Consider the following 27,116-nt stretch of genomic DNA (forward strand, 5'->3'; position numbering starts at 1 on the left):
CTGGGAAAAAGTCAGATGAATAAATACAGAGAAGATTAGCATGGCCCCTGCACTAAGGATGACACGCTCAATCAAAGAGAAGCTGCCATTTTTTTTTTACTAAACGGCCTTAATTAGGGTGTTACGAGGTTATTTCTGCTATGATGAAAAGTGGAGGTTAGGCGTTCGAAACCGAGTATACGCTTCTTTTTTTATTTTATCATCTATGCGGCGGTATCATAAGATAGAATGTTAAGAGGCATACTCTCATGGCGCTTCAAAGATGTATCCACGATGGGAAATTAGGCTGATCTGTAGATGTGGGCTGCCCATGAAACAACTCATTGAAGAGCTTGAAGTGATGCATTGACTATTTGCATACTGACTGGTCAAGTTGAATATTCAAGGTGCAGTCCTCAACATGAGGCCTTACAGATTTCTTCATTTCTCTTTCAACGTGTTAGATAAACCTCTTTAGCTATAAAATAATAAAATAAGCATTATATCCCCGGTCTTGGCACTGAAGGATTACAGTCATCATCAGACCCTTAAATGGCGCAATTGCACATTTGCGGAGTACTACATCTATCAATTCCAGCCGATCAATATTTAAGATATTTAGTCCCTAGATGTCAAATTTATCTGGATTCACTTCATTTTTTTCTTTTTGTTTTAAAAAATGAAAATGCTGGCATGGACCCACGTTACCCCTTCCCAATCCCGCTTCATCTGGCTCCACTGCAGACGCGGCGATTAATCGCCAGGGATTTTGCCAATCCATTGTACGTATGCCTAGGATCCGCGCTTTCCCCTAGCCTGATTCTTCTTCTCTCATGGCTATCCCGGAGTTCTTCCTTGGCTCTGTCGTTTGTTGCACACTATGATCTGGTCCACCCGCTTGCTGCTCTTGGCGCATTATGTCGCTGCGCAAGATGACCTGATGTCCTTTGTTACAGTAAGTGGCGAGAAATGGAGACATTGGAAAGCCCAGCTGATTAACATCTTTCTAGCTTCCGGAAATCAGAGCCCTCAAACTTGATATTAATTACGAGCACCGCGATCGCGTCGCACCGGGATATTGGTTTGTCTCACCATACCTCCATATCGAGCCTGATGCGCCCACGAGTATCTACGAGCCATATCAGACTGGCCCCCATATATATGATCAAGATGGAGTATGTCAAAATGTCAAATCCACATTTAGGGCTCAGGGAAAAAAAAACCTTAGACGGCTGACCGGTTATTGAACAGCACCTCGTCTGGACGGGATCGCCCATGTTTAACAACCGCAACGTCTTCGATTTCAAAGTCACCAACAGTATTGGGCCAATGCCTCATATTTCTTTGATTTTAGAGTATAGTGATAACGAGCGTGGATTTGGATATATCTTGAAACCCGATTACGAAACCCTTTACAAAGTTCCTCTCCGGGACGACTTGGGAAATTTCGACATTCATGAGTTTAACGTCCTGGATAACGGCAAGACGGCCCTAGTTACGAATTATCTTTCTCAGGAGATCACTTTGGAGGCATATGGACGTCCCGGGGAAAAAACATGGCTTGAATACGGTGGATTCTCCGAAATCAATCTTCACAACGCAGAGGTTCTCTACCATTGGAACTCCTTTGAGCCGATCCCGCTCCTGGAGAGTGTACACTACAACCAAGGATCACCTACCGAGGGGATTCCAGGCTGGGACTACGTTCATATCAACTCAGTCGACAAGAACTCCAATGGTGATTACCTGATTTCCATGCGATTCACAAACACCATATATCTTATCTCTGGCATTGATGGGGCTATAATGTGGCGTCTCGGTGGAAGTGGTATAAGTGACTTTTTCCAAGACTTTGGATTCTCCAAGCAACACGCTGCCAAATTCCTAGAGTCTTCAGGAACGCATCACATCATCACATTCTTGAATAATGCGTCTGACGAAGAATTCAACTCGGAGGATTTTTCATCTGCCTTGATCGTAGATATCCAGGCTGGTCCAGAGGGTCCGAAGACTGCTCAGGTTCTCCGACGCTACGACCGTCCCGACCATGGTCTTACACGGCTGCGTGGAAACTCGCAGGTGCTACCAAATGCAAACATGTTTGTCTGCTGGAGTCAGGGTGGTTATATCTCCGAGTTCTCCCCAGAGGGAGAAGTGCTTATGACTGCCAATTTCCAATCTCCGCGCTTCTCGACCTACCGAGCTTACAAAGCCGAGTTCACCGGTCGCCCTAATACGCCACCTGATCTCGTTTCGTCCGTATCTGGTACCGATGAAACCAACCTAGTGACCACCTTGCATGTCAGTTGGAATGGTGCCACCGATGTAGCGTCATGGAAATTCTATGCCCAGGCTTCCGAGTTCGACAGGCCTGTTTTCATAAGCAAGGTCGCCAAGGTTGGCTTCGAAACTATGCTCATGGTCCCTGGCTATATGGATTGGGTATCTGTCGAGGCTGTGACCAAGGACAATCACGTCTTGGGTACTTCCATGGTGCACCGTACTAAGTTCCCCAACTGGAAGGCTGTTGGTTACTCAGGTTATATAGAGTCTCCAAAGCCGCAGGACCCAGTAAAAGTCGTCAAGGCTGCAGGAGGCGGTTCAATAGATAAGCTCACTGATCTTAGCTCCGCATCAGACGATGATGCGGCAACTGCTGAGGTCCGGAAAGCAACTAAGATGATTCATAACTCTTATGAGGCCATCCGCACCATCGGTGGTTTCTTCACGGTCATTTTACTCTTGCTTGTCATGTTTGGCATAATGGCTCTTTATATGTTGATTCGAGGCTGGCGGGTCCGGCTCTATCACCGTATTCCTACGGACCCTAAAGAAGAGGAATGGTTTTCTGAAGAGTACGACCATCTCCAGGCTGAGGTGGCTGAATAATCATCACTTTTCTAGGGCCATGACTCTGCATTAGCTTGCATGGCCTTGGCCCACTGGGGTTGACCTTTTGGGTGTAAATAGCGGAATTTTCTTTGTTTTTTTCATCCTTTGTTCTTGATACACATTATATCTGGAATGTACATTGAATCTCTGACTGACATTCTTGAGTTGGTAATTGATAGCGACTTTCCAACCCCTGTAAGATGTAAGACGTAACACCCACCTCATATTTCTACATCGAGGTCTCATGACTTCGATATAGTTACACCTGTCAAATCCATATCGTCCGTTCCAGTAATTCCGCACAACCAATGAATACAAATAGAATGAAAGCAGGGTTTCACCGCTTATCCTAGCAAATCCCGTAAATATTGCGACATATCGGGAAGATAAGAAGGTGAGTGAATAGACCCACATAGTTCAAGTAATTACATGATAACAACGTAACAGAATATCCCGAATGCCGACTCGGAAATAAATCCACAATACATTCCCGATTTATTTCCGATACTTCTTCTTTTCTTTCCCGAACATTCTATTTAGTTTCTCTGACTCAAGTTTTGCCTCTCTTTTCCCCCTTAGTTTTTGGAGTGGCAAGTCTATACGAATTATTTGTGCTGTTTCTGCCTCTAGAAGCATTGATTATATTTATTTTCTTACAAGTGGCAAGTTTCCAGCCCAATTCCTTCTATACATCGGAAAAGAAGAATGCCGTCATCAAGCCTTTGCCAAGAGGCACCAAGCCCTCCATATCGATTCATGGACGATTATAGCGAAGGAGCACACCCTCAAATTCTGGAAGCTCTCCTACGGACAAATTTAATTCAACAAGTCGGTTACGGAGAAGATGAATATTCCAATACAGCCCGCCAATTAATCCGCGAGAAGATTGGATGCACGGAAGCCGAAGCAGATATCTTCTTCGCGCCGAGTGGAACATCCGCAAATCTCATCTCAATTGCCAGTTGTCTGCGCCCTTACGAGGCTGTCATCACATGTGACACTGGCCATATCGCCTGCAAAGAGGCAGGAGCAATTGAGGCGACCGGACATAAGTTGATTCTTGTTTCGCCGGTCGATGGCAAGATGACCACGGCGAATCTGCGAAAAGCATTTCAGAAAAATACATTTGGTCCGCATATGGCTAAGCCACGACTTGTTTATATCTCTCAAGCAACTGAGATCGGAACAATATATTCTAAGCGTGAATTGACTAATCTGTCGCTTCTGTGCAAGGAATTAAATCTGCTACTCATGATTGATGGCGCAAGATTGGGAATGGCACTGAGCTCGAAGAAAAGTGATATGACGCTGAAGGATATTCATGAACTCACTGATATCTTCTGGATCGGCGGAACTAAAGCCGGTGCGTTGCTTGGTGAGGCGATTGTGGTCAAGAAGGCTATCTCTGAAGGATTCGTCTTCTACCTCAAGCAGCATGGAGCTTTGTTGGCCAAGGGCCGCATTATCGGTGTGCAGTTCATGGAGTTGTTCCGTGATGAACTTTTCTTTACTTTGGCAAGGCATGCCAATGATATGGCTGAGAAGATCTCAGCTAATTTCATTGAGATGGGGTATGAAATGGGGGCGGAGACGGTGACGAATCAGGTGTTTCCGATCCTTCCTCAATGGCTCATTAAGAGGTTGCAGGATAGGTTCAACTTCTATATTTGGGAGGAATTGGATGATGGACTTGCTTCTATACGGCTTGTTACATCGTGGGCTACGGATGAGTTCCAGGTTGATAAGTTCAATGTCTGGGTGCGGCAGCTGACGAAAGAATCGGTCAATAATTAGAATGGTATGCCCATGAAACATTATATTAATATAATACAAGAAATTCAAGAATCAGATCACTGTCAAAGTACACACACAGTAAACCTCTGGATTTAGTTTTCTATTGCCGATGTCAATGTTCTCCCAGCATTTGGTTTCTCAAACTTATTTGATATTTCAAGCTCCCAATCTCCATACATCCCCCACGGTGCCGTGGTCTAGTGGTATGACGAGTCGTTGTGGTTACTTGCGAAAGCATCCTCAATGTACCGACTTAGCCCCGGTTCGATTCCGGGCGGCGCCAGTTTTTTTTTTTTTGGATAACCTACTACTACAAGTACTAGTAGGAACACTCGATTTCCTTCTAGAGAGGTGTCTTATTGTTTTCTAGAAACGAGACCATTTAAATAATTTCTTTTCGTAATAACTACTATAGTAGGTATCAGATGTGGAAATTGATAATAGTACACGTGACCTTATCATAACTGACTGACGCAAAATCTTTGCCCGAAATTATTATTACTATTACTGCCTGTTTTCCGCGGGAAAGTATGAGTGCCATTAAGTCAACAAATCTTAATCCTTTTCAAACATGACATCTCCCTACACAGTAATTCTAATCCAATATACTCATACCCTTTAATAGACCAATGAGGCTCTCAATATCATGTGACTCTTGTCGGTAGGCTTATCCACAGTCCATTGTTACTCATCAGTGCTCTAACTGTCTAAATAGCGGAGCCAAGGTTAAATGTTTCCATGAAGGAAGCGCACCATGTCGACGCTGTGAAAAAAGCAAGCTTGACGGATGCACACTCACAGACTCCCGTGCTTCTAAACCGAGAGAAGGTCGAGTTGTCAAGTCCAGAGTACCGCAAAAACGAAGGGCTGTCTCTTCAGAAAGCAATAAAAGTCCAAGTGCTGCACCTCGTCATGCGGATGCCGAGGGAAACCCCATCTCGGCATTGTCATCGTCTACTCTAATCAAGGCTGTGGAAACCTATCGCAGGAAATTCCCTATCACAAACTTCTTGCATTACCCTTCTCTAATTTCCGACATTTCTTCTAACATCGATTCGGTTGATCCGATCTTTCTTGCGTCACTTCTCTCATTATGTGTGCGATTTATGAACTGCGAGGACCTCGGCGATGAGGAAACGTACGCAGCGTACGCCCGGAAGCATTTGGCGCATCGTGCTATGGAGATTCCGTCGCTGTATCTCGCACAATCTCTTGTTATGATCTCCTTTTACGAGTGGGGAACTGGCCAGCCCTACCAGGCATGGATGTACAGTGGTATGTTGCAACAATATCAACATGCCCGGATCTACGCCGATCGAGTAAAAACTAACCCTCACAGGAATGGCTACCTATATGATTCAATCGCTTCTAAAAATGGCCGATGATAGCATGGAGAATAGCCCGCACGAGTTCCAAGCATCCCAGACTCAATACGAGCAACTTGTGCGCACGTACTGGTGTTGCTTTGCCCAGGACTGTGAGCTCAGTTCAGGAGCCCGACAGCACTTCGCTTTGTCATTTTCCCAGATTTCTGTTCCGCTTCCCATCAGCGATCGTGATTTTAATTTCAATCATGTTCCTGAGAGGAGGCTTATGCCTGTCGATATGAACAAGCAATGCTCACTTGCAAGGAACCTCACCGTCGAACATGGACTCACCATCGTAACTCGTGGGTTCGACATCTTTGTGCGGATTTTGAGATTTGCAAATGAGCATCGACGTGCGCTCGCTTCTTCGCATGGTCCTATCATGTGTCTGCATCAGACCTGGAAACGACTCAAGGGAGAATTGGACGATTGGAGATCCCTGCAGGATAAAACTGTGAAATATCCTATCACGATCGCTCAAGCTCATGTGGCACTCGGATATGGGGAGATGTTTGCATACATCAACTTAATTTATTATATGAGGTATGTTTCTTTCTCTCAGTTCATTTGAGAAAGGTCTAGAAACTCAGATGCATGGAAACTCACCAAATGCAGCATATTGTTTCTACATCGTGATCGCTTCCTCTCACATCTCAAACCCCATTCCGACTTTTTCCATGACGTGAAAGATGAAGATCAAATCGAACCAGCAACAATCAAAGAACTTTTCGAAGCGGCACAGCTGATCGGTGGCATTCTATCCGCATTAGAAGCCTCAGAGGCCCCCGTCATGACCCCCTATTCCGGGTTCAGTGTTTTCGTCGCTGCCCACATCAACATGTACGGAACCATCGCTCCGCAGCATTACCCCGGCGGACTCGAGCAAGCAATAGAAGAAAAGGGCCGAAACATGATATATCTCGAGCGATTAAGTCGATTATGGCCCGTTGGCCGGAGTTGGGTAAGATTTTAGTCTATCCATTAACCGCATTGAGCGAATTTACTAACTCAAATTATAGTGGCGCGCAGTTCAGGGCGCAAATAAGTTTTACGAATCAGTGAAGAAACATGCTGATTCTGGATCTGGTATGCAAAGCCCAAGACGTTTTGCACTGGCGGGTACGCTGGACGAGTATGGTGATATTCGGTCTCGACCAAGTCGTGCACAGAGAAGGTCTAGTTCAGCCGAGATCTGTCTGGAAGAGCGCGATGGAGATTTGTTACCGACGCCTGGTCCTGATGGTGAGGGCTCGTTTTCTGGGGAGCAGACGGGGACTGGAAGCCATCATGAACTGGAGACAGATATGTTTGAATGGCCTTTTATAGATGCTTCTTGGTCGGCTGGATTGGATGCTGCTGGCGCTGGTCTTGATGGACTATGGCCTCAGTCGGGCTTGTTCGATCATTCTCGATAGCCTGTTACAGCGACAGTTGTCCCAACATATAATAAAGAGTACAAATAATACATACCCAAGCAGAATATAACAAGGAACCTCTACTTAAATCGGTATTGCAAAATTGAGAATTAAGTCAGGAATGAAGTAGACGGGTATACAAATATATGAGCATAAACGAAAGTATCTATCTATACAGCCCAGCGTGGACGAAAACTTGAGTAGGTAGGTAGGTAGTGTAAGTAGAGCTACCGACTCGCAAAACTACCTGTGATAGTACTACTAGAATTAGCACGCATAATCCCATCAGCATGTGTCTCGATTGTTTGCGAGACAGCCACAGTCTTGACAATTCCATCATCAGGAGAAGTCAAATCGACCTCGTCAGAGGCGCCAGGCACACCAACGAACGAAATAAGATGGCTCTGATCACCAAAATTGGCTGACATATCCGGATTCTTTGAATTACGAACTGACTTTTGGCCATCGAGCGGGACGTTGGTGGCTTCGTGATAGTATTTTTGTGATGAGTAGTTTCTCCGGGCGTAGGAGATTAGGACGTTGAGAAGTGGTAAGCAAGCGCAGATCAAGCCCATGCCACCCTCGGCATTACTAGAAGGATTTTCAAATTAGTAGACACAGAGAGAGATGGGGAATAAGATAAATGTACCCAGATAGAATAATTTGAATGAAGAAAATAGTCTGGTTGGCCGAATGGCCCTTATAACAGACAAGAACCAGCCGGAAAAGAGAAAATCCCGTTGCAAGACCGCCAGCACCGAGCAGAGCCATGACGCGCAGCTTGCGACTTTTAGGCATTTGCAACGACCAAGTCAGAGGCAGTGGAAGAAGGAGAATAATCACATCGCTGACGACGCTGATCACCGAATCAGCGATCAAGGCAGCTGTCTGATCGAGACAAGAACCACTGGGTATCGGATCACGCCAGTACATGGGGACTGGGCTACACATGCGTATTTTGATGACCAGAGCGATGACATAGTATATGCAGAGACAGCCGAGGAAGATGTGGATGAAGAGTACTTTGTGGCGGTATGGAGCGAAGATGCGAGCGAGCATCGAGAGGAGGGCAATCTTTGAGAAAAGGGCCATGGGGCAGTAGAGAATTGTGGCTATATAGCAGAATTTTTTGAATTCTATTTGGTCTTGATCTGATACGTCGGTGATGTTGTATCCTCCTCCATAGTCACCAACTGATATCGAGTTAGATGGGACTGTAGATGGATCGAGGATGGCTTTTCTACTTACTGACTATACTGATTCCACAGTATCCCATAAATAGAAGCTATCCATATTATGTGAGTTCTTATCGCAAAGCACTTAGGTATGTTATATTTACCCATGCTGCAGTACAAGTATCTAGGTCGAGTTAGAATAGTTCGTGTTAGAGAAAGGAAGTGACTCACAATCATCTAGTCCTATGATCTGCTTGAATCGTATTCGGACATAGAAACGTATGCCGATAAAGAATGTGACAATTGGAATACAAAGACATTGTGTAACTAGGTTGATAGTGTTCAACACATCCTTCGGGTTTGAGCTCATAGTTGCAACAGCCCTAAACAGTTCAGTTCACTTGTACTGCTGTTAGGAAAGAGATTAAGCTCCCACATAGGGGTCTAGAGATGTTCAGGACTTTGTCAGGCTAGACCGTGAGAAAAAAAAATAGAATTAGCCTATGTCAGGGCCTGTGTTAATCTCCTGTTCGCTTGAGTGATCACCCAGTCTATGCCCTCCAATAGTCAAGCCACATACAGCAGGCGGATAATAGCATATTTAATTGCCCCAGATAAGGTGGGTACTTCAGTCACAGTTTTTCTCCAACCGAGTGACGCGTTTTGGCGTAATTTAGACCACTGTCCAACATATCAATGTTGGACAATAAGCAGAACTTTGGTGCTTGAGGCCTTGAATTAATTAATGCCAGACGATAATTTCTCTCTAAGTTGTTCGAATTCTCAAAATTGAAGATCTATACAAAAGCTGATGATCAGTGATGTCTATAGTCAAGTCGTTTGCGTATTCCACTTATCCGCGCCACCGGGTCATTCATCCATTTGCGTCTAGACTTTGACCAAAACCCTGGGTTTCCCTTTAAAATTCTTTTGTTCTGTTGCATGTCCCATTTCCGCATTCATAATATAAGTTTTTCTATCTAACTGCCTAGGTGCTATAACTTCTCGGTTATGTTGATATCGGCATAAACCCGTGCACTTCGATACTATAAGCGAGAATGATCCGTGCTCAATGTTTCTCATAGTACCATCTTAAAGTGAAAAAAGGCCGCGTACGAAAATTATTGAAGAGTAAGCACTATTACCAAATAACTATTCTGTGCGACACGCGGTTTCCGGCCGCTCTGCCAACCGGGATATACCTAGGTATGGACTTGCACCACCTTTATCCACAACGACATCTGCTCCAATCTCCAAACTACATATACTCCCTTTACGAGCTATCCGATTTTGATTACCTAGGTAGGCTTGCACTTTTTTTTAATCTTTTTTTGCTGGCACTTTCTACCTACCTAGGTAGCTTTATACCGCACCATCTCAGAAAAAACAAGCTTATAAGCTAGCTGACGATGTGTATCATACCATTGTTTGATAGTATCCATGGATATTTTGGTGGCGAATTGAATGGTTTCTGATGAAGGTTCTAGACCTTTTTTCATTGGTGAATTCGTTTTCTGCACTTTCGAAACAGCCTAAAAGATCTCTAGATCACTAATACTACTAGAAGAAATGTCGTGGGGCACTAGGGCCTCATTCTCAATCAGAGGAAGCGAAGCTGGATTTTCAGCTTTTCTAATATAAAATTAGCATCTAAAGGCACTAAACCAGCGCCTTTAAAACTATTATGTATAGTTTAAGGCTTAAAAATGGCCTTTCGCGCCTTACGGAGTATTCAAAGGATGTCGCCTTTATCGATTGAGTGCATATCTAGGTGCCTCTTATTTATTTATGACTTACCTTCCGTATACCCTTTTTAACACATGAATAACAACCAGTATCTAGTGTTTATAGTAGATAGGATACATATAGATAGATACTCTTATCTTCGTCCCAAATTTCACTTGGGATTGCGCGGCATTCCATTCCTCGTCAAGAGACTAATTTTATCATGATATTAAAGCGTGCCCTACCCAGGTACTCATATAGCTATAAAATTCTCACGTACCTCACAGCAATGAGTTGGAGGTACATCATGAACGGCACAGAAGTGCTGCATACAGCACTCACAGAAAATTTCGATCGCAGTAGCAGATAAACATTTTGAAAAGCAACAAGTCCAAAAACGGAAAGTTGTAGACATTATCACTGATTTCTAGGTAGTTACCTACAGATCTTGGACTTATGGAGAAACAAAAGTTGAATGTATGATCTATAGAGTGGTGTGGAGCTTCCATCGCATACCTTAATTAGGTAGAGGCTAGGTAACTCTCTACCTGGTACAGTCTACCATATTTTCTTTATACTAGTTGATAAAGGCACTTTTCCTATTTAAGCAATTGTCCCTTTCACAAGAGCACAAAAGGCCCTGACACATCGGGGTCTGAGCCGTTTTAGGCAGCAATGGGCCCACTTGAAGCGCGATAGGTGAACATCAATATTAATCAACATATCTAGTCATCTCTATAAATACGTGAATATTTTTTATATTCTCTAATCGACTCCTGACCTAAACTTAGCCGCCAAAAACCAAGATGCGCACAGGACGAAACTGGGAAGAGCGACAAGCAGAGGAATCAAAAACCTTCCCAGCACTCATACCATCACTCCCGACGGAACCTCAGACCTACTGCCCTCTCTTGGTCCTTCCAGCCGAGATCCGCAATCTTATTTATGCATTTTCTCTCGAGTCTGAAGATTTTACAGCGGGAACTAGTAGCCCCGAGTCACTCTACCGACGAAATGCCTTCTACTACCGGCCTGGGTATAACAAACCGAAACGAGCGCAGACCGCTCTTCTCCAAACATGCCAAAAGATCTACAACGAAGCATCACTCCTTCCACCGGCAGTCAACGAGCATACATTCTGGTTTTATCGCCCTCCGCCTCACATCAAAGATGCATCATCTCCAGTGAGATATTTTCGCAAGATGACCCCGAAGCAACGGACGCAAGTGCAGCATATACACTTGTTTATTCAGCAGTATTTCCTGGAAGACAGACCTTGGTCTGAAATCTGGAACGAGATGAAGATTGGTGATGGCGGGCGTAGCTTACGAGGCGAGTGCAGGATTGCGCCCAAGAAAATTACTATCACTTTTCGCCATACAGACTGGTGGTACTGGGAGTATGATGAAACTCTTGGAATAAATCCATTCCGGTCTGGAAGAACTCGTTCATGGGAAATGGACCGGCCTTTTATTCCAGAGCAAAGAGCTTGGGGTAATCAGTTTGCTTTCGTGACTAGTCTTAAAGAGGTGGTGATTGAGTTTGAGACAGTCTTACGAAAGAAGGATCAGCTTGATGGTATTATTAAACGTGCTCTGCAGTGGAAGTTCCCCATGCAGGACGAAAATAATAAGCGTCTATGTCTGATTGCTGATCCTGGATCAGTGAGCGCTTATACTTGGATTGGAGCGAAAGAGACGGACTTGAAGAAACAACCACGTGATTGGCACCCGCACAGTGAAGATCCCGAGCCTGTACAGGAGCCGATTCCTCCAGTCCCGACTTTGAAGCCATTTGTTTTAGCGTCTGATGGTGGCACTCCTCTCCAACTTGATCATAACGCAGAGGAATTCTATGTTGTCTTTCTGACATGGAGGAAGCAGATAGTCCATGAATAGAACTGTGACTAGGTATAAGAAATATAAAGTTGAATATTTGACCTTGGTCAGGAGCATGAATGACAGGAAGTGAAAGTGAAAGTGAAAGAAATTGAAAAACATAGACCATCCCCAAATACTTTTGTTGCTTATAGCTCCTCTTACCTAGGTAATAGCCTTAATTCAATCACTAACCTCGCCACTACGGCATAACGTACTTTAATAGGTATAAGCTGGTAATTGATGATACTAGACCGACCCTGCAGTCCTGTGTTGACAATAAGCAGAGAAAAATCTAGATAGAATCTTAGGTTGTCAAAGTGGACAGAATTTACAAACAGTGGGAGGGAATTACGCCCCATGTAAGCTTCAGTTGGCCAAAATCCGGGTAAATAAGTTTGAAAAAGCATAGTAAAGCTGTTGTATAAAGTAGCTCACGCATTTACCATTCACTCCAATGATGATTAAGAATTTTAAATTCCATGTATAGTTACAGTACTTTGATGATTATGATTGGTCATGGCATATAGCAGAACCGTAGGAGAGGCCAATCAGGTTTCTTTTGGGTAAATCCCTCCTGCACTGAACCAATCTCGAAACATGGCCCATGCTTGATATCGATCTGAAATGTTGTTCTTTAATTTCGTCAGTCGTTACAGGTACGTTGGTAAAACTGGCCTGTTTAGCTCTTACTCTTTTCTCATCCCCCATTTCTGCGAGAGTTTCCCCATTGTGCTCAAATATCGGTTGCCAGCCTGAGGAATCATCAGTATTGCTTTCCAAGGCTACATGAGCATTTTTATTGGTGATTATACTCACCGAAATTAGACGGGCCCCTAGCAGGAACGATATTGCCCTTTAATTAGGTCAGAATGCACATTTTAATTTTGAAATTCCCAGGCTTACTTTAAGTCTTCCTTGAAAAATCAATGGCTCTGCTCCTGGACCAACAGAGAAGGCAAGGGTACACACGGCTTCTGCACCTTTATCCGCATAGGCATAAAGCAACTTGTTCAAGCCATCACTACCCAATGCCAGGAAAGATTTTCTAAATAATAAACATAAGCATTACACATACTATCAGCTGTTACCTAGTCCTTGAGCACTAGATCAAACAACTTACATATATGGACCAGGAAGTCCATTCAAAGCACTTAATTCCAACGAACAATCTTCAACAATAACTGGCCCATTGACCTAGCCCCAAATTAGCCTATTATATCAACCAATTTTCGAAATCAGATCAGTTCTTGTTACAATCTCGGCAGCACGTCTACACTTGTCTCTCGCAATCTCCTTCACAGCTCCCTGTATCTCCGGAATGTCTAGCGCACAAGCCTGTATGGTAAGCGACTCTCCCAATATTGCATTGACTTCCACTACTTTGTTAGAATTGCCTGTGACGAATGTAATAACGCAGGTCTTCATCATGGCTTAGAGTAGTGAATCTCGTAAAAAAGAGTTATCGGCCCGATCAGCTTTCGGGTTTTCAAGGCGCTATACTATATTTAGAAAGGGCTCGGCTTCGCCGTGAGCCCTTACAGTGAACCCGGATAAAGCAGCTCCGCAACTGCTATAGCGGAAGAAAATAGCAGCAAACTTGATTTCCTATACAAAACCCGCTAATTTCTGGTCTATAAAAATATGCCCAAGTACACCCTGAGAGTATTACATAAGCTCACTGATATCTTTTGCCTGTTAACCCAGGGCTATGTTTATTATGTTTGCATAAGCCAGTCTGGGTGTGTACTTGAGAATTTTCTCGCGCTAGTTAGAAAATACAGTGTCCATTCATTCGTAATATTTGGATTATTGGTCAGTTGGTCAGAAAAGTCGATATCGAAGTGTCACCTGATCTCCGTCGGTGTACTCCGTGCGGAGTAAAATACTGTAAATTCAATATCTTCCGGTACTCATGGAAATAAAAGTCATGTGGCGCAGGAACAGTGGAGCGCCATGCGTCTCATCATGCGGGCAGCAGGTGAAATATCCCTTTGTCCCTTTGTCCCTTTTACCCTCAACCTCCGGGGCTGATATAGATCTTATGATTGGGGTATATTGACCGCTCTTCACGGAACGGAGAAGTGACGTAATTTCTTAGTTCACAAACCTAGTATTAAACATTTATCATCTCCACATGTTTATCTCTAGCCATCAACTCTCTTGAACTTCAAGGTTGTTCCCCTAGTACTAATTGCCTCTGCCATTCCCATATCTTGAGTACTACCATCATAATGAATCACTCACCTGAGGGTAATCAATACATTACTACCTCAATTTATTTCAACATCCCCACAAGCTTGAAATAAGTGATGGACCAGCGCCATTCAATTTCGCGGGCGCCTATCAGGCCCTGTGCATTGGCGGAGATTTAAAATCAGGCATCTGACATTACACCTGACGAAGTCCAGCTCTGCTTCATGCATGGAGCTGTAGATCCAAAAACAAAAGGACGACTTTAATATAGGAGATAAGACCACATGGCTAGAGAAATGAAAGGAATTAAACCTTGCAAAAGGGGTAATGAGCTTAAGTGTAATTGGTGGCATCAATACTACCAGTAAAGTGGCCGCGTGCCCCGGGGTCTGATCTCTTCGGCCCTCAAGTCTTGATTGCACTCTTAAGATTTGATTAATTGTACAGTTGCATGGACACAACGACCATTGGTCTACTCCATATGGAGATAAGATCTTCCACAGGCTAAATTTTCTTTAATGTCTGATATCAAGCCTCAGTTGACCTTGCTTCACTATTCCCCTGTCATTTGAAGATTCCAAGGTTGCATATCATCAATGTGATGGATTTCTTTCGAGCGTTGAAACCCCAACGTTGCGATTCTTGCTTGATAGCTTCGAATTGCTACCCCGGCCGAAGGGCCAGAGTAGCATCAGCCATGAAAAAGTTGATATTCCTGAGTCTTTTGTCTACACTGTTACTTGCAGCTTCGCTGGGTTTCGACACTAGAAGATTTTATCATCACACATCACAAACACATGAGACTTTTGGATCTTGAGAGTCTATGCTACTCTACCTACGCCTCCTTAGAGCAAATCTCCTGATGTAACTTTTTCCTGATAGCATCGCCATGTTGGCGCATATATAGGAAGTATACTCGACCCTCCAATCTTGGAACGATAACATCCATTCAATCCATCCTTATCAAGCAGTATCAAAGCATCCTGCTATAGATCTTCAATTGCACACTGTGTACGAAGTTTTATCGTTCAATCTATCTCAATCATGCAGGTGCTCTCCATATTGTGCATTTTGGGTTCAGCCCTCATCCCCTTTGTTCATGCCGGATTTGATCCTACATCATCCTCGAACATTGCAGTATACTGGGGTATGAACAGTTTCTTACAGTGGGCTGATGGAAAGAAAAGACAGAGCTGATATAGTCAACAATTAGGACAGAATTCGTTCAATCAGGCTAAAGGCTCGCTTGCTCAGCAGAGACTCGCCTATTACTGCTCTAGTGAGTCTTCATAAAGATCTGTTGACTCGATATTTCATATCGAGCGAAACAATTAGCTAACTGGGCAAATTCTACTGATCTCCAGACACTGATATTGATGTGAGTATGAAATATTCAAAATCACATGCTGATAATACTAATAGGTTGCTAGATTATTCCTCTTGCTTTCATGAACGGCATTACTCCTGCTATTACAAACTTTGCCAACGCTGGAGACAACTGCACCTCATTCTCTGACAACTCTAATCTCCTCGACTGTCCTCAGATCGCGTAGGTCAATCCTAATTCACCACTCCTGTATTTTCTAACTGCCGCCTAGGGATGATATTGAGATCTGCCAGAAAACCTACGGCAAGACAATTCTTCTGTCACTTGGAGGCTCCGCGTATACCCAGGGAGGATGGTCTTCCACAACTGATGCCCAAAATGCGGCGCAGACAGTTTGGGATATGTTCGGTCCAACTGGTGCGGAGGTTGATCGCCCTTTCGGAGACGCTGTCATCGATGGCTTTGATTTTGATTTCGAGTCAACAGCCACTAACCTCCCAGCATTCGGCGCTGAATTACGCAGCTTAATGAATGCCGCCACTGACAAGAAATACTATCTATCTGCTGCACCCCAGTGCCCCTTTCCTGATTCTGCCGACGGGTCGACGCTTGACGCCATTGCTTTCGATCTTGTCATGGTGCAATTCTATAACAACTGGTGTGAAACAACTAACTTCGTCGTTGGCGCTACTACTCAATCTATTTTCAACTTCGATGAGTGGGACACTTGGGCCAAGAGCAGCTTGAACCCCGACGTGAAGGTCTTTCTGGGTATTCCGGCCAGCTCAAGCGCTGCTGGTTCTGGCTATACGAATGGCTCTCAGCTTCAAGCGGCTATTTCCTACTCGAAGCAGTATAGTAGTTTTGGAGGAATCATGATTTGGGATATGTCTCAGCTCTACGGTAATAGCCGTTTACTCAACACGGTTGTCAGTGACCTCAGTGCCTCCGCTTCGTCAACTACTTCAACTACTTCAACTACTCCTTCAACTACGACTTCAACGACTTCAACTACTTCAACTACTTCAACTACTTCAACTACTTCTTCAACTATCTCTTCGACTATTTCTTCAACTATAACTGCAGCTACAACTTTGTATACTACAACAAAGGCTACAACCACAGCTACTTCAACAGCACCGGTTGGCGCCAGCGCTACTGAGACCCTCGTTGGTCAGTGGGACCAGTGTGGCGGCACTGGATATACCGGTTCTACTCAGTGCCAGTCCCCGTATACATGCGTCGAAACTACTCAGTGGTGGTCGTCTTGCAAGTAATAGGAACTTGGGCTTGTGGTTTTCCAAGGTTTTGTCAGCACTGAACCTTGCACAAACTTTCATGTAGGACGCCAAGTGTCTATCGTTTTCATGTCAAGGCTTTAAATGTTTATTCTTCTGGAAACACCTTTACAGGGAACTTATAATACCCAAGACACCTTGTCAATATAGTACCATCATTTGTAAATATCCTGCTAGGCTATCAAACCGAACTTCTCTTTAGTATCTCAAGGTTGTTTTATGAAGGTCTCTTTATTCTACGCAGCTCTGATTACTGGCTCATAGGTATTCGCCTCACAGATCTAAATCTTCTAACTAGAAACTCATGCCACGAGCAATTTAAGGTTTCAATGTCGCACTGTGCCTGAATCAAAGGTTGTTAAATCCACATGGAACATGTTGAAAACTCAGATATGGAACTAGGCAGTAAGAGTGTAAGGGTTAGAGTCCAATATGGTTGGGCTACCGTAAACAAGAGAAGAACTAATATGAGAAGGCTACCAGAGGGCAGGTGTGTGTGTGTGGTATCCCATAGGGCTCAATAATTCATAACCAATGGTAGAAAAGTACGGCGAAACGGTGCCTTGCATCCAAAGAACTGTACAAGGAAAAGCGTCCGAAGAAAACTACTACCTAGGTAGGCGGAAAAACCTGAGCCCAAGTACTTCAAGTACTATTTACTTCAACGATCTGCTATATACGCTACCGCCCCATTTCAATAGTAGAGAGTTAGACACTAAGGTAGCGTACATAGTACCTTGACCAGGGAGTATTGAACGGATAAAATCAAATCATTAGACTGTCTAATATCATACATGAATAGAACAGATAGAGGATCAACCTCATACAAAGTGGTATTCGGATGGGATGGCAAGGAACGACAAGACAAAAGAGACAAGGAAAAGATAACAGTATAAAAAGCAAGGGATTAAGAGTGTGTATGAAGCAAACAGAAAGAAAAGAAAAAGGTGAAAAGCAAAAGGGGAAGATGGAAAGGAAACCAAATACCATAAGACGCCGACACGATGGATCAGTCTGCCCTGCGACTTGGAAAAACAAGAAATGAAAAAAGACAAACCCAGACCCCTATTTCCCAAAAATCCGATATGATGTTATTCCAGTAAAGAACTTCCCTAATTCCACGCTCTATCTATGCTGTTCCTCGTCTGATCGTGTCTCCATGTCATCCGAAGGAAGTTTAGAGAAAAAAAATGAGTGTAGTATGTTGTTGAGAGCAAGAACGCCTGTCAAAAAAAATGAATAAACAATTAAGAGCAACTTGAACTTGGAACACTATCACATGCTGTTCGGACTCCGTCAGGGGAGGAATCGCCCCTTAGTATAGACACAAAGAAGCAAATATGCACGCAAAACAATACAGCACAGTTGGGTAATGTAGTGAAAACGAATGAAATACGAATCAAGGGGAGATATGCAATGATGAGATTCAAACAAAGGAAATTCGGATCAACAAAGGAAATGACTTGTATGGATGTCAGGTAGAGAATCGATGATTCGAATTAGCCTGCATCATCATACTGCTGTAGACCAAGTGTGGTCGCCCATTCTGGGTTTGGTCTCATAATTCTCTGGCTCGGTGCTGTTGGGCCGGCGAATTGTAGAATTGGGGAAGTACATGTGGGGAGGCATGGCAGTGGGGTATGCCGGGCCGCTGGGCTCAGGATAGCTGAAATCATGAGGGGATCCGGGCGACGGCATGCTACCATGAGAAGGCGAGGCCCATCCCATGCTAGTCATGTGCGGGCTTCCAGTAACACTGTTCGGCCGGTGGTCAGTGTTGGCAGGGGGCTCAAGCGGTTGCGGAAGAGCGTATGGGTGAGACGTCATCGACGGCCGAACGTGGGGTGCGCTGCCATAGCTGGAGAGGGAGGGAGAGGTGGCGGTGGGGGAAGCACGAGGGCTAGCTTGGGAGAAGTCACCGCGAACATGGGGTGGGATGGGCATACTGCCAATGTAGTATTCACGATGCATGTTCAGCGGGGGAAGTTCACCGGCAGGTGACAACGAATGGTGGCTAGGAGACGGAGTGGAGTGAATTGATCCATGATCCATGCCATCAGCACGCCGTTCTTTGTTCTGACGCAGGTTGGCCTCTGTCTCCGCAGCAGCTTCCTCGATGGTCCCGGTGTGGTGGTTTTGGTGTCTTGTCAAAGTGGTACGGCGGGTAAATGTCTTCTGACAGTTGGCGTACGGGCACTTGTAGGGTCTTTTTCCGGAATGGATGCGGCGATGTCTGGCCAGAGACGAGGAGTCACTAAATGGCTATACGAAACTATTAGAACCTTTCCAAAAATTAGGATCAAGTAAGTTAAACATACCTTGCCACAGCGCTCGCACATATGCGGCTTCTCTCCGGTGTGTACTCGCGAGTGTACGGTCAGTGCTGAGCGTTGAATGAACTGTTTTCCACAACCAGGCCAGTCGCAGGCGTGAGGTCTGATTCCAGTGTGAATCCGCTCTGAAGAGATCGTTAGTGGGGCGAGGGTTATATTTGCAGAATTAAGCACTCACCATGTCGCGCAAGGTCACTGCGACGAGCAAACCCTTTGTTACAAGTCGAACAGTGAAAGGTCTTTGGCGGAGCTTCGTTCTCGGTCCTAGGAAGGGAGGTTGCCTGCTGCATCTGGTGGTCACCGGCATATCCACTAGGGACATAGCCCATGTTGCGAGGAGCAGAACCGGAGGCCTGGGCGTAATAGTAGGATTCAGCCAGCCCTGAATCCAGTTGGTGAGGGGGGTAAGCGTTCACGGGGCTGTCCGAAGCACCTGGCTCGGGCTTCATGTTTGAGTGGTGATTCATGTGAGCACTTTGAAGGTAGTGGTGGTGCAATTGTGCTTCAGCGGCGGCGGCTGCTGCAGCAGCAGAGTTTTTCCGGTTGAGGATGGTCGTGAAGTCCATGACCCGATCCAGCAATCAGAGAAACGACCGTAGTCAAGGACAGCGCAGAGACGTGTCCTTTCTTGCTTTGGCCGTTGTTAAACGGGTTGCGCGTGTTTGTAGAGCTTGAGAGATGAATAACCAACAATTTGACAGTATTCACCAAAACCCGGGATGAAGGCAAGACCTTGATCGAGGAGAATCGAGGTTCTTTGGGTCCACGATGGTGTCGAATGAAACTTCGTCCGGATGGCGCTTCCGTCAAGTGAGACGCGCGTTTATCAAGTAATCTTTGTTTGAAACGAGTTGATGCCCAATACAGTGATGACGATCGGAGTCCTGCGTTAAGGTTTTTTTTCGAGACTTTCAAAACAAGCCGAAATCCAGCTACGGGGTCAAGGACGATGGGAAGCGTGCAGTAATACGCTGACTTTGACACGTATCAAGCGAGATCAACACCTGTCGAAGCGACCAGGTATAAGTAGAGGGGGATGGTTAAGATGACCGTGAGGGGGGAATGCGGAGGAAGCGGGAGCAGTTCTGTCGCGAATAAGCAGAGTTAGCGGGACGATCACCAAACAGAAAAACACGGGTCCTGGCCCAGTATTCTTATGTGCCCCCTCGAACCTGATCGAGCCCGCCATTCACTTCTTTGTATTGACTCTTTGGCCTGAAATGGCAAGTTCTCCACAGTGATGCCGGGTAAGGGATCACGCAGGATTTCCAGAGCGTAGATTCAACACCAGGTAAGATAGGAGGCGCACGAAAGATAGACCAGAAGCAGCGATGTCACAATTGGGGAATCGCAATGTAGAGGCCATTCAACCTAGAATAAAACGAACCTTCTTTATCAAGTACTTCAGACTGAAATGGCCGAGGTATTAGGCTGGGGAGAGTTGGGCAGAGGTTGAAAGGGAGGAGGAGTCGAGGGAAATGTCGGGAAGCAGATAGATGTAAGTTCGTTAGGGTTGAGATACCGAAGAATGTAAGGAAAGAAAAGAGGAAAGGGGAGGGGGGTTGAGGGAAGATAATAAAGGGAGATAATACTGTGATTATTTAGGTGTGGTAGGTGCCACTCAGGCTCGAAGTACAAAGCACATACATCACCTATTTAGTTAGTTTAGCCAACTTATTTTTTTCCTCGCTTTTGTTTCAACCCCACTTAATAGACTGGAAATTGAAGCTCTCAATGGAGATTCTAGCCTTTAATCTCATTTGATTATATTTTAATTTCTATATAAACTCCTTTTTCCTTCAATATAGTAGTATCAGCCGGTTCTTCACATCTCCCCTATTTTCCACCCTTTTTCGATCGATCCGGAAAATTAGAAATAAATAATAATAGGAAAAGTAAAATTGCTAAAATAGTAAAATAGTAAAATGCTAAAATAGTAAAATGCTAAAATACTTAGCTGTTAATAGTACTCCATTTACACTTGGTCTAGCTAGTTTCACTTAGCCGGGACCCAGAGAAGCGCTAGAAGGAAACCCAACCGCACCAGAAGGCTACAAAACAGCTCCACTAGCATTGTCTCTTGTACAAATTGGAAGTGGATACGAGCGATGATTTACTTGCTTTTTTTTTTTCTAACTGATCATTTTTCGGTCTACCTTATTGGCAGTCTCTAGATCATCCGGCTAAACCCACCTCTAGTGTGAAACAACCATCAAAAGTTATCCTAACGGATCTTCGAGGAACGAATGACGCAAGGCCTGTAGAGATAGGAATATCTGGAGTTAGACTTTGACCAAGTCTTAGCCTTGGAACTTGCATGAAAGGGGGCAATCACTGAACGGGATATCATCTACTCCCGTGTCAACATAACAACAATAACTTCTACTGTCCGTAAAACAGGTAAAGATATCAAAGGCGTACACGTCAAAGGAGGGGGAAACCTTTGGAATACGATGTTTTTCGGAACTTAATGAGATGACTTGCATGTTTCTACTACTATGGTGCGACATGACTCAGGACTCACGAGGTAAAGGTGACAGACGGCCTATACTCCATTTGATGCCTAAAGTGTGAGCCGAAACCTTCTCACGGTGGCAATCTATTCTTTCCACCCCCTCATCTCGAGGACCTGTTCCTAGCAAGTTTTCTAGAAGTTTTTGAAACAAGCTAACCTTTGGAAACCATGAATCTCACATCTCACATCTCACATCTCACATCTTCATATCTCACTCGGGACACGATGTGGCTCGTTACACTGTGGTGAGACGTGAACACATAGTACGTGCTTTTGCACTTCCTCCCAAGGTCAATGTGTCGAAACGTATAACGAAGTTGACCGTGCAACCTTGGCCTAAGATACCATTTTCCCATAAGAACTACCAACACCGTTAGGCGGCAAAACCTCCCGGATTTCCTGACGATCCTAGAAGTGGAGACCATTCTAAAGTGTTTCGGTAATTAAGAATTCCATCTTGTCTTTCCTTCCCCCTTTTCCCTTCCATACACTAAGCACAACTCGGCCGTGTTCAACCTCGACTAGTCTCCACTATCCACCCCCGATGGAGCCAGCGGGCTGGAGGATCGCGTTTAGATTGGCTATGCCAAGCCTCCCCTAACCTTCTGGTGGCCTTCCAGAAGGAAATTCGAAGGGTGATGGAAGTCATAGAAGGGAAGAAAAAAGGGTCAGAACAGCGGTCACCATTTGCCCCATGTCCACCTTAGCCACCTCACAGATCCAGTCGGATAGTGGGGGTATTCAGTCCTCTGAAGACAAGTCGGTATGTGTTGTCCGATACGTTGGTGGGCCTACAGGTCCTAAAAGGGGGGTTTATGACCAACTCACTCCGGTAGGAATTAGAAAAGAGCTATGAAGTTAAAGCAAAAGTGATCATTGACCCCTCCATAATGATTCACTGCATGATATCCCCTCTTTCTTAGCGTACTACGTATTCGTACCTAGCCAAGTATGCCAAACTACACCTCTCAGGGGTTAGAGGCCATTCTATACTAACTATAATCCACAATCCACTAATGTGTTGTTAAAAGAGCGGTGTCATCAATGTTAATGATGATGTATCTTCTACTCCTGATGTTTATGTGTAATAATTAAATATTTATTTTTGATTATTATTATATATAGTTTTATTATGATGATTCCATGACTAACAGAGAGCTAGACTTGATTGGTTGAGGGTGATTCCACATGGTTGTGGCTGAGACGCTTTTAGGTGTATCAAGTTCCGCTAGGATCCATAATTCTATTAGTAGCTAGCATTACGGAGCAACGGAGTAACGGATTAATATTCCATACCGGATAGTCTTCTATGACCCCCTGATTTTCTGCTCCAGAAAATGTGTCCAGGTGTCAAGTTCTTTCTAAATTCACATTGGAAACAAAACTCGGAAAATCAAAAAGGGCCAACCCCTTCAACGCTTTGACCAAGGTACATCGGGATGAAGAATAGATATTGTAAACTATCTGTAGTCATGATGTCACTGGGGTATCGTGCACTGGCCCACGCAGTTCACCTTGTCCGACACGGACTAATAATTTAAATTCAAAAATCAAAATACAAATCAATGAGATCGAGATGTAATCCTTGGCTCATCTCCTCGAGCGCATTTTTGAGATTTATTGATCCCTCTAGAATTAATAAACTTATAAATCATCTCTTAGTGTGTTTCGCACGGTTACGTTCCGCCGCAATCGCACGTCTGATCTTTACTGTGGTTTCTTCTTCACTAGTGTATGCCCCGCAATCTCCCTTCTGATTCTCAGTACCTGGAGGATCTCTCACATTACTTTTACATCCCTAACTCGATGTGGCTATTTCTACTTTTCCAGGTTCTTTGCATCCTTCAAAGTCCTGAGGTCTCATGTAGAGTAGGTTTTTCAACAATTCGACAGTTTGATATAAATTGCCGAACATTTGAATCCTTCATGTTTCGGCCGAATGTGATAACCTTGCAGCCTTGTAGCCTTGCAATCCCACTGAAGGATCAGGAACAGTAGGTAGTAGCTCTAAATCGTCGTTCAGGGGGTATCCTAGGTATTTTCCCTTGAAGGCATACATTACTTTGAGGCCAGCTTCGGATAAATCTCTGATAAATAAGAGCAAGTGCAGTGAGATGAATCATGATTAGAAGTTCCGCCTATGGCCATGTGAGAAAGCTCTTCGTTTATAACGATCTTCGGCTGTAGGCTAAAAATACTCAACCATGCAAGGCATCCACAGATATCTTATCTTACATGTACCTACGATAAGTACATTATTTCTTCCAAAGTTTCCAAGATTCTAGGAGGCTGCCTATTCCAATTATGACTCCATCGCATTGCCCATCCATCAATCGGCTGAATTGGAAGGCACGTACAGATATTCTCGGCGTGGATACCCCTATCACGCCCTGAGCGCTCGCATTTGAATCCACACACACCCGCTTAGCCCGTCCGATCCCTGCCTTTCCAGGTTCAAAGCGACTCCTAGAATTCCGCTTATTCCGATGAATGCTGCCGCTAGTCAGTTAATCTGAGGAGCGGTGCTACATGTAATCCGAGCTTTGCAGTCTAGATTCTTGCAACTACGTCCAGATCTTGTTCATGCTCACATCTATTCTGAGCGCACTGTTAAAAGTGAGTATTGGAGCGCTTTCGGAAAAACTTGAAGTACCTAAAAAGGTAATTGATCTATAATTATTCCGAGGTCAGCGGGATGAGCCCTCAAAAACTCTTAAGGTTCCAAGCCTTATTGCCATCCACGGGTCTTTCTTAACGGCTGAGCCTTACCAATATACTTCTAGAATCTTCTCAGAAACTCTGATTGCCCCCGGGGTCGTACCTTGGTCCTTGGAAGGTACCAAGCGGGTCAGCACAACATATTTAGAAATCCGTCCGATCTCTGCCGTTACCGGTACACCTCAGGCACGTGCAACCTTGGAATGGCAGGCTACCTGGATACAAATTTCCTGAGGTCGAACGAATAGCGTGAACTGAACTTAATTTAATACAGTTGTATCCGTAATGAGGACTGGAGAAAGAATTACCGCGGCTACTAGCACCGGAAGAAGTTGCTTGGGGTATCGTGACCTCAGGAATCATCTTGGGTAGAGTTATCTGCTCAGGTGGTGATACCAATATATGTAGGAGAGGGTTCAAGGCTGGCTTATATCTAAAGCTAGTGAAGAGGCATACCACTGTTTTTAGATGAATCCATCCATAAAACGTAGTATAAGGACTCTCTGCATTCGCATAAAGGCCGAGGGAAACCCAACTCAAGACCTCCATAGTATAGGAGAAGACCTCAACCGAGACAATTGAAACCCCCATTCAATACCTTAGAATTTTATTGACAATACCAAAGTCCAATTACTGACACTTGAGACACTTCCCAGCCCGAGCCTTGGCGATGGGCGTGTAGAACCTGGGAAAGTCGGAAGGAAATATGAAACGATGACAGTGCCCAGGTGTGACTCTGAACTCTTATATAGATCATATCTTCTCGGTGATATCAATTGAAGTAAGCCCAGGGTTATAGCACCCAACATTAGTTTTCCAGAGAAATTTTCAAAGTGGCGTAGAATTAATATTGGGATAATTATAGTACCAAGTCTGATAGCAGCTTTAAGTAGATGAAGACGTGTAGAGTATGACGTACCTTCTGAGGTCCTGTTCAAATCTAATCTCTGTCAGTTCCAAGGGTTGGATACCTCCGAGTCATCCATGGATCGCATGTGAATGATATAAACATACAATCTACCAAAGTCCAATCTGTTAGTAACCCTTCGGAAAATCCAAGCGCTCGTTTACATAAGAGATCAATTTACTTTAGTTAAGATACCCAGAATGACAAATATGGGACATGGATAGGGTGTATCCACCCCCTTTTCTCACTCAAAGATAGATTGTAGATATGCAGACTAACAGAGATAGAATGCGAACAGTTGGTATGGATGCCCTCAGCCCTTCACTTGAAAGACAGTTAACGTTGAGCACGTACAGCCTATGCACATACCGTTAGAGCCTGATCATGTTTTGATCATATATCAAGTGAAAGGGTACTGAACACATGCATTCTATTCGCATCCAACGTCTATGGTATTTCCAAATCATTTGTTTTTTTTTTTTTTTTTTTTTTTTTTTTTAAAAAAGGAAGCAAGCTCAGCACAAACGATCTACTCGCATCTCTGTAAGTCTAGGTCTAGATATCTCCAAGTTATTTTCAATCCAGGGAGTAAGTATTTACACAAGCGTTCCATATCTGGCAGCCAGGATTATATTTCAAGGAAAGGGTTCACTCAATCCCGTACAGGCTATCCGCACCTCATACGTAGTCCGAATACTGTCAAGTAATCTGTCATGTGGAAGGATAAGCACGTACAAGCTTTCAAATTAGGTCTGTCAGTAAACAATCTTTGAAATATCCAAGTTATCTTTCATGAGGGAAGTGGTTGACAACGTACTACATCTTATCAACCTATTAGTCTGGATATCTCGAGGCTATCTCCTAAGTATAGCCTCTGGGTAGAAGCAAGCACATAACAACTATCCATATCACATCTTGTCAGTACGGATTTCTTCAAGTGAGCTGGACCTCAGTCGATGTAAACATCAAATCACCTCTCATTCACATTAGACCTCTGTTAGTCTGGATATTTTCAAGCATCTCGAGTCAGGATATCAGCAAAGGTTAAGTACATACGATCTATCCGATCCCATCTCTTTTAGGATCAATAGATCTCTTAATCATGATCAAAGTTTAAGAGAATAAAGCACTTACATATCTCAACATTCATGAATGATGCCTGAGAAGAGCGAAGTAAAGATCTCATTACACAGCATCGGTGACTCTTTCTGAATCTGGACGTGACCCCTCGACACCACATGCCTATTTCGCCCAATAAAAGGGTCTAAGCCTTGATCGGATAATGCATTTGTGAAATACAAACTTCAATTTGGCGAAAAGAAGATAGAGAACTTCGATCGCTACAAGACGTGCGAGTTTGGGAGGGCGAGATCTTTTACGTGATAGGTTCAACGGACATGGACCTGATCTTAGTCACACGAAAGCTTTAAGAAGAAGAAGCTTATACAAGTTGGCATCGAATTAATACCCCGATGAAGCTATGATTTGGCGTTCTGGGAGTATTGCGAGGACTACACGATATTTTAGAGTGGAGGAATTTATGAGTTGAAGTTTGATATAGGGATAATTGACGACGACGGGCCTTCAGGGCAATTTCA

At 44.2% G+C, this 27,116-nt stretch overlaps 8 protein-coding genes across 8 annotated transcripts; 5 read left to right on the forward strand and 3 right to left on the reverse strand.

The window, feature by feature from the left end:
• Positions 1–859: 859 nt before the first annotated feature.
• Positions 860–2,868, forward strand: N7495_004446 (uncharacterized protein; the record flags this gene model as incomplete). Its single annotated transcript, XM_057207097.1, has 3 exons — positions 860–934; positions 990–1,154; positions 1,231–2,868. The coding sequence occupies 3 exons, from the start codon at positions 860–862 to the stop codon at positions 2,866–2,868; spliced, it is 1,878 nt and encodes a 625-aa protein (XP_057064777.1).
• Positions 2,869–3,576: 708 nt separating this feature from the next.
• N7495_004447 (threonine aldolase family protein) lies at positions 3,577–4,665 on the forward strand (the record flags this gene model as incomplete). Its single annotated transcript, XM_057207098.1, has 1 exon — positions 3,577–4,665. The coding sequence occupies one exon, from the start codon at positions 3,577–3,579 to the stop codon at positions 4,663–4,665; it is 1,089 nt and encodes a 362-aa protein (XP_057064778.1).
• Positions 4,666–5,294: 629 nt separating this feature from the next.
• On the forward strand, positions 5,295–7,447 carry N7495_004448 (transcription factor domain-containing protein; the record flags this gene model as incomplete). The annotated part of the gene is made up of 5 exons (XM_057207099.1): positions 5,295–5,326; positions 5,381–5,940; positions 6,005–6,575; positions 6,648–6,993; positions 7,052–7,447. 5 exons carry the CDS (start codon positions 5,295–5,297, stop codon positions 7,445–7,447), a joined length of 1,905 nt encoding a protein of 634 aa, XP_057064779.1.
• A 227-nt stretch (positions 7,448–7,674) lies between these two features.
• On the reverse strand, positions 7,675–8,992 carry N7495_004449 (uncharacterized protein; the record flags this gene model as incomplete). The annotated part of the gene is made up of 5 exons (XM_057207100.1): positions 7,675–8,038; positions 8,097–8,640; positions 8,696–8,732; positions 8,787–8,806; positions 8,854–8,992. 5 exons carry the CDS (start codon positions 8,990–8,992, stop codon positions 7,675–7,677), a joined length of 1,104 nt encoding a protein of 367 aa, XP_057064780.1.
• A 2,161-nt stretch (positions 8,993–11,153) lies between these two features.
• N7495_004450 (uncharacterized protein) lies at positions 11,154–12,245 on the forward strand (the record flags this gene model as incomplete). Its single annotated transcript, XM_057207101.1, has 1 exon — positions 11,154–12,245. One exon carries the CDS (start codon positions 11,154–11,156, stop codon positions 12,243–12,245), a length of 1,092 nt encoding a protein of 363 aa, XP_057064781.1.
• A 530-nt stretch (positions 12,246–12,775) lies between these two features.
• On the reverse strand, positions 12,776–13,652 carry N7495_004451 (non-canonical purine NTP pyrophosphatase; the record flags this gene model as incomplete). Its single annotated transcript, XM_057207102.1, has 6 exons — positions 12,776–12,859; positions 12,918–12,979; positions 13,044–13,080; positions 13,131–13,272; positions 13,348–13,421; positions 13,482–13,652. The coding sequence occupies 6 exons, from the start codon at positions 13,650–13,652 to the stop codon at positions 12,776–12,778; spliced, it is 570 nt and encodes a 189-aa protein (XP_057064782.1).
• A 1,812-nt stretch (positions 13,653–15,464) lies between these two features.
• On the forward strand, positions 15,465–17,024 carry N7495_004452 (class III chitinase; the record flags this gene model as incomplete). Its single annotated transcript, XM_057207103.1, has 6 exons — positions 15,465–15,567; positions 15,634–15,699; positions 15,785–15,798; positions 15,851–15,969; positions 16,019–16,650; positions 16,885–17,024. The coding sequence occupies 6 exons, from the start codon at positions 15,465–15,467 to the stop codon at positions 17,022–17,024; spliced, it is 1,074 nt and encodes a 357-aa protein (XP_057064783.1).
• A 1,533-nt stretch (positions 17,025–18,557) lies between these two features.
• Positions 18,558–19,944, reverse strand: N7495_004453 (putative C2H2 finger domain protein; the record flags this gene model as incomplete). The annotated part of the gene is made up of 3 exons (XM_057207104.1): positions 18,558–19,307; positions 19,364–19,503; positions 19,557–19,944. The coding sequence occupies 3 exons, from the start codon at positions 19,942–19,944 to the stop codon at positions 18,558–18,560; spliced, it is 1,278 nt and encodes a 425-aa protein (XP_057064784.1).
• Between the last annotated feature and the right edge of the window lie 7,172 nt (positions 19,945–27,116).

This window comes from Penicillium taxi, assembly GCF_028828555.1.
Source record: "Penicillium taxi strain IBT 34144 chromosome Unknown utg000003l_segment0_segment0, whole genome shotgun sequence".
NCBI lineage: Eukaryota > Fungi > Ascomycota > Eurotiomycetes > Eurotiales > Aspergillaceae > Penicillium > Penicillium taxi.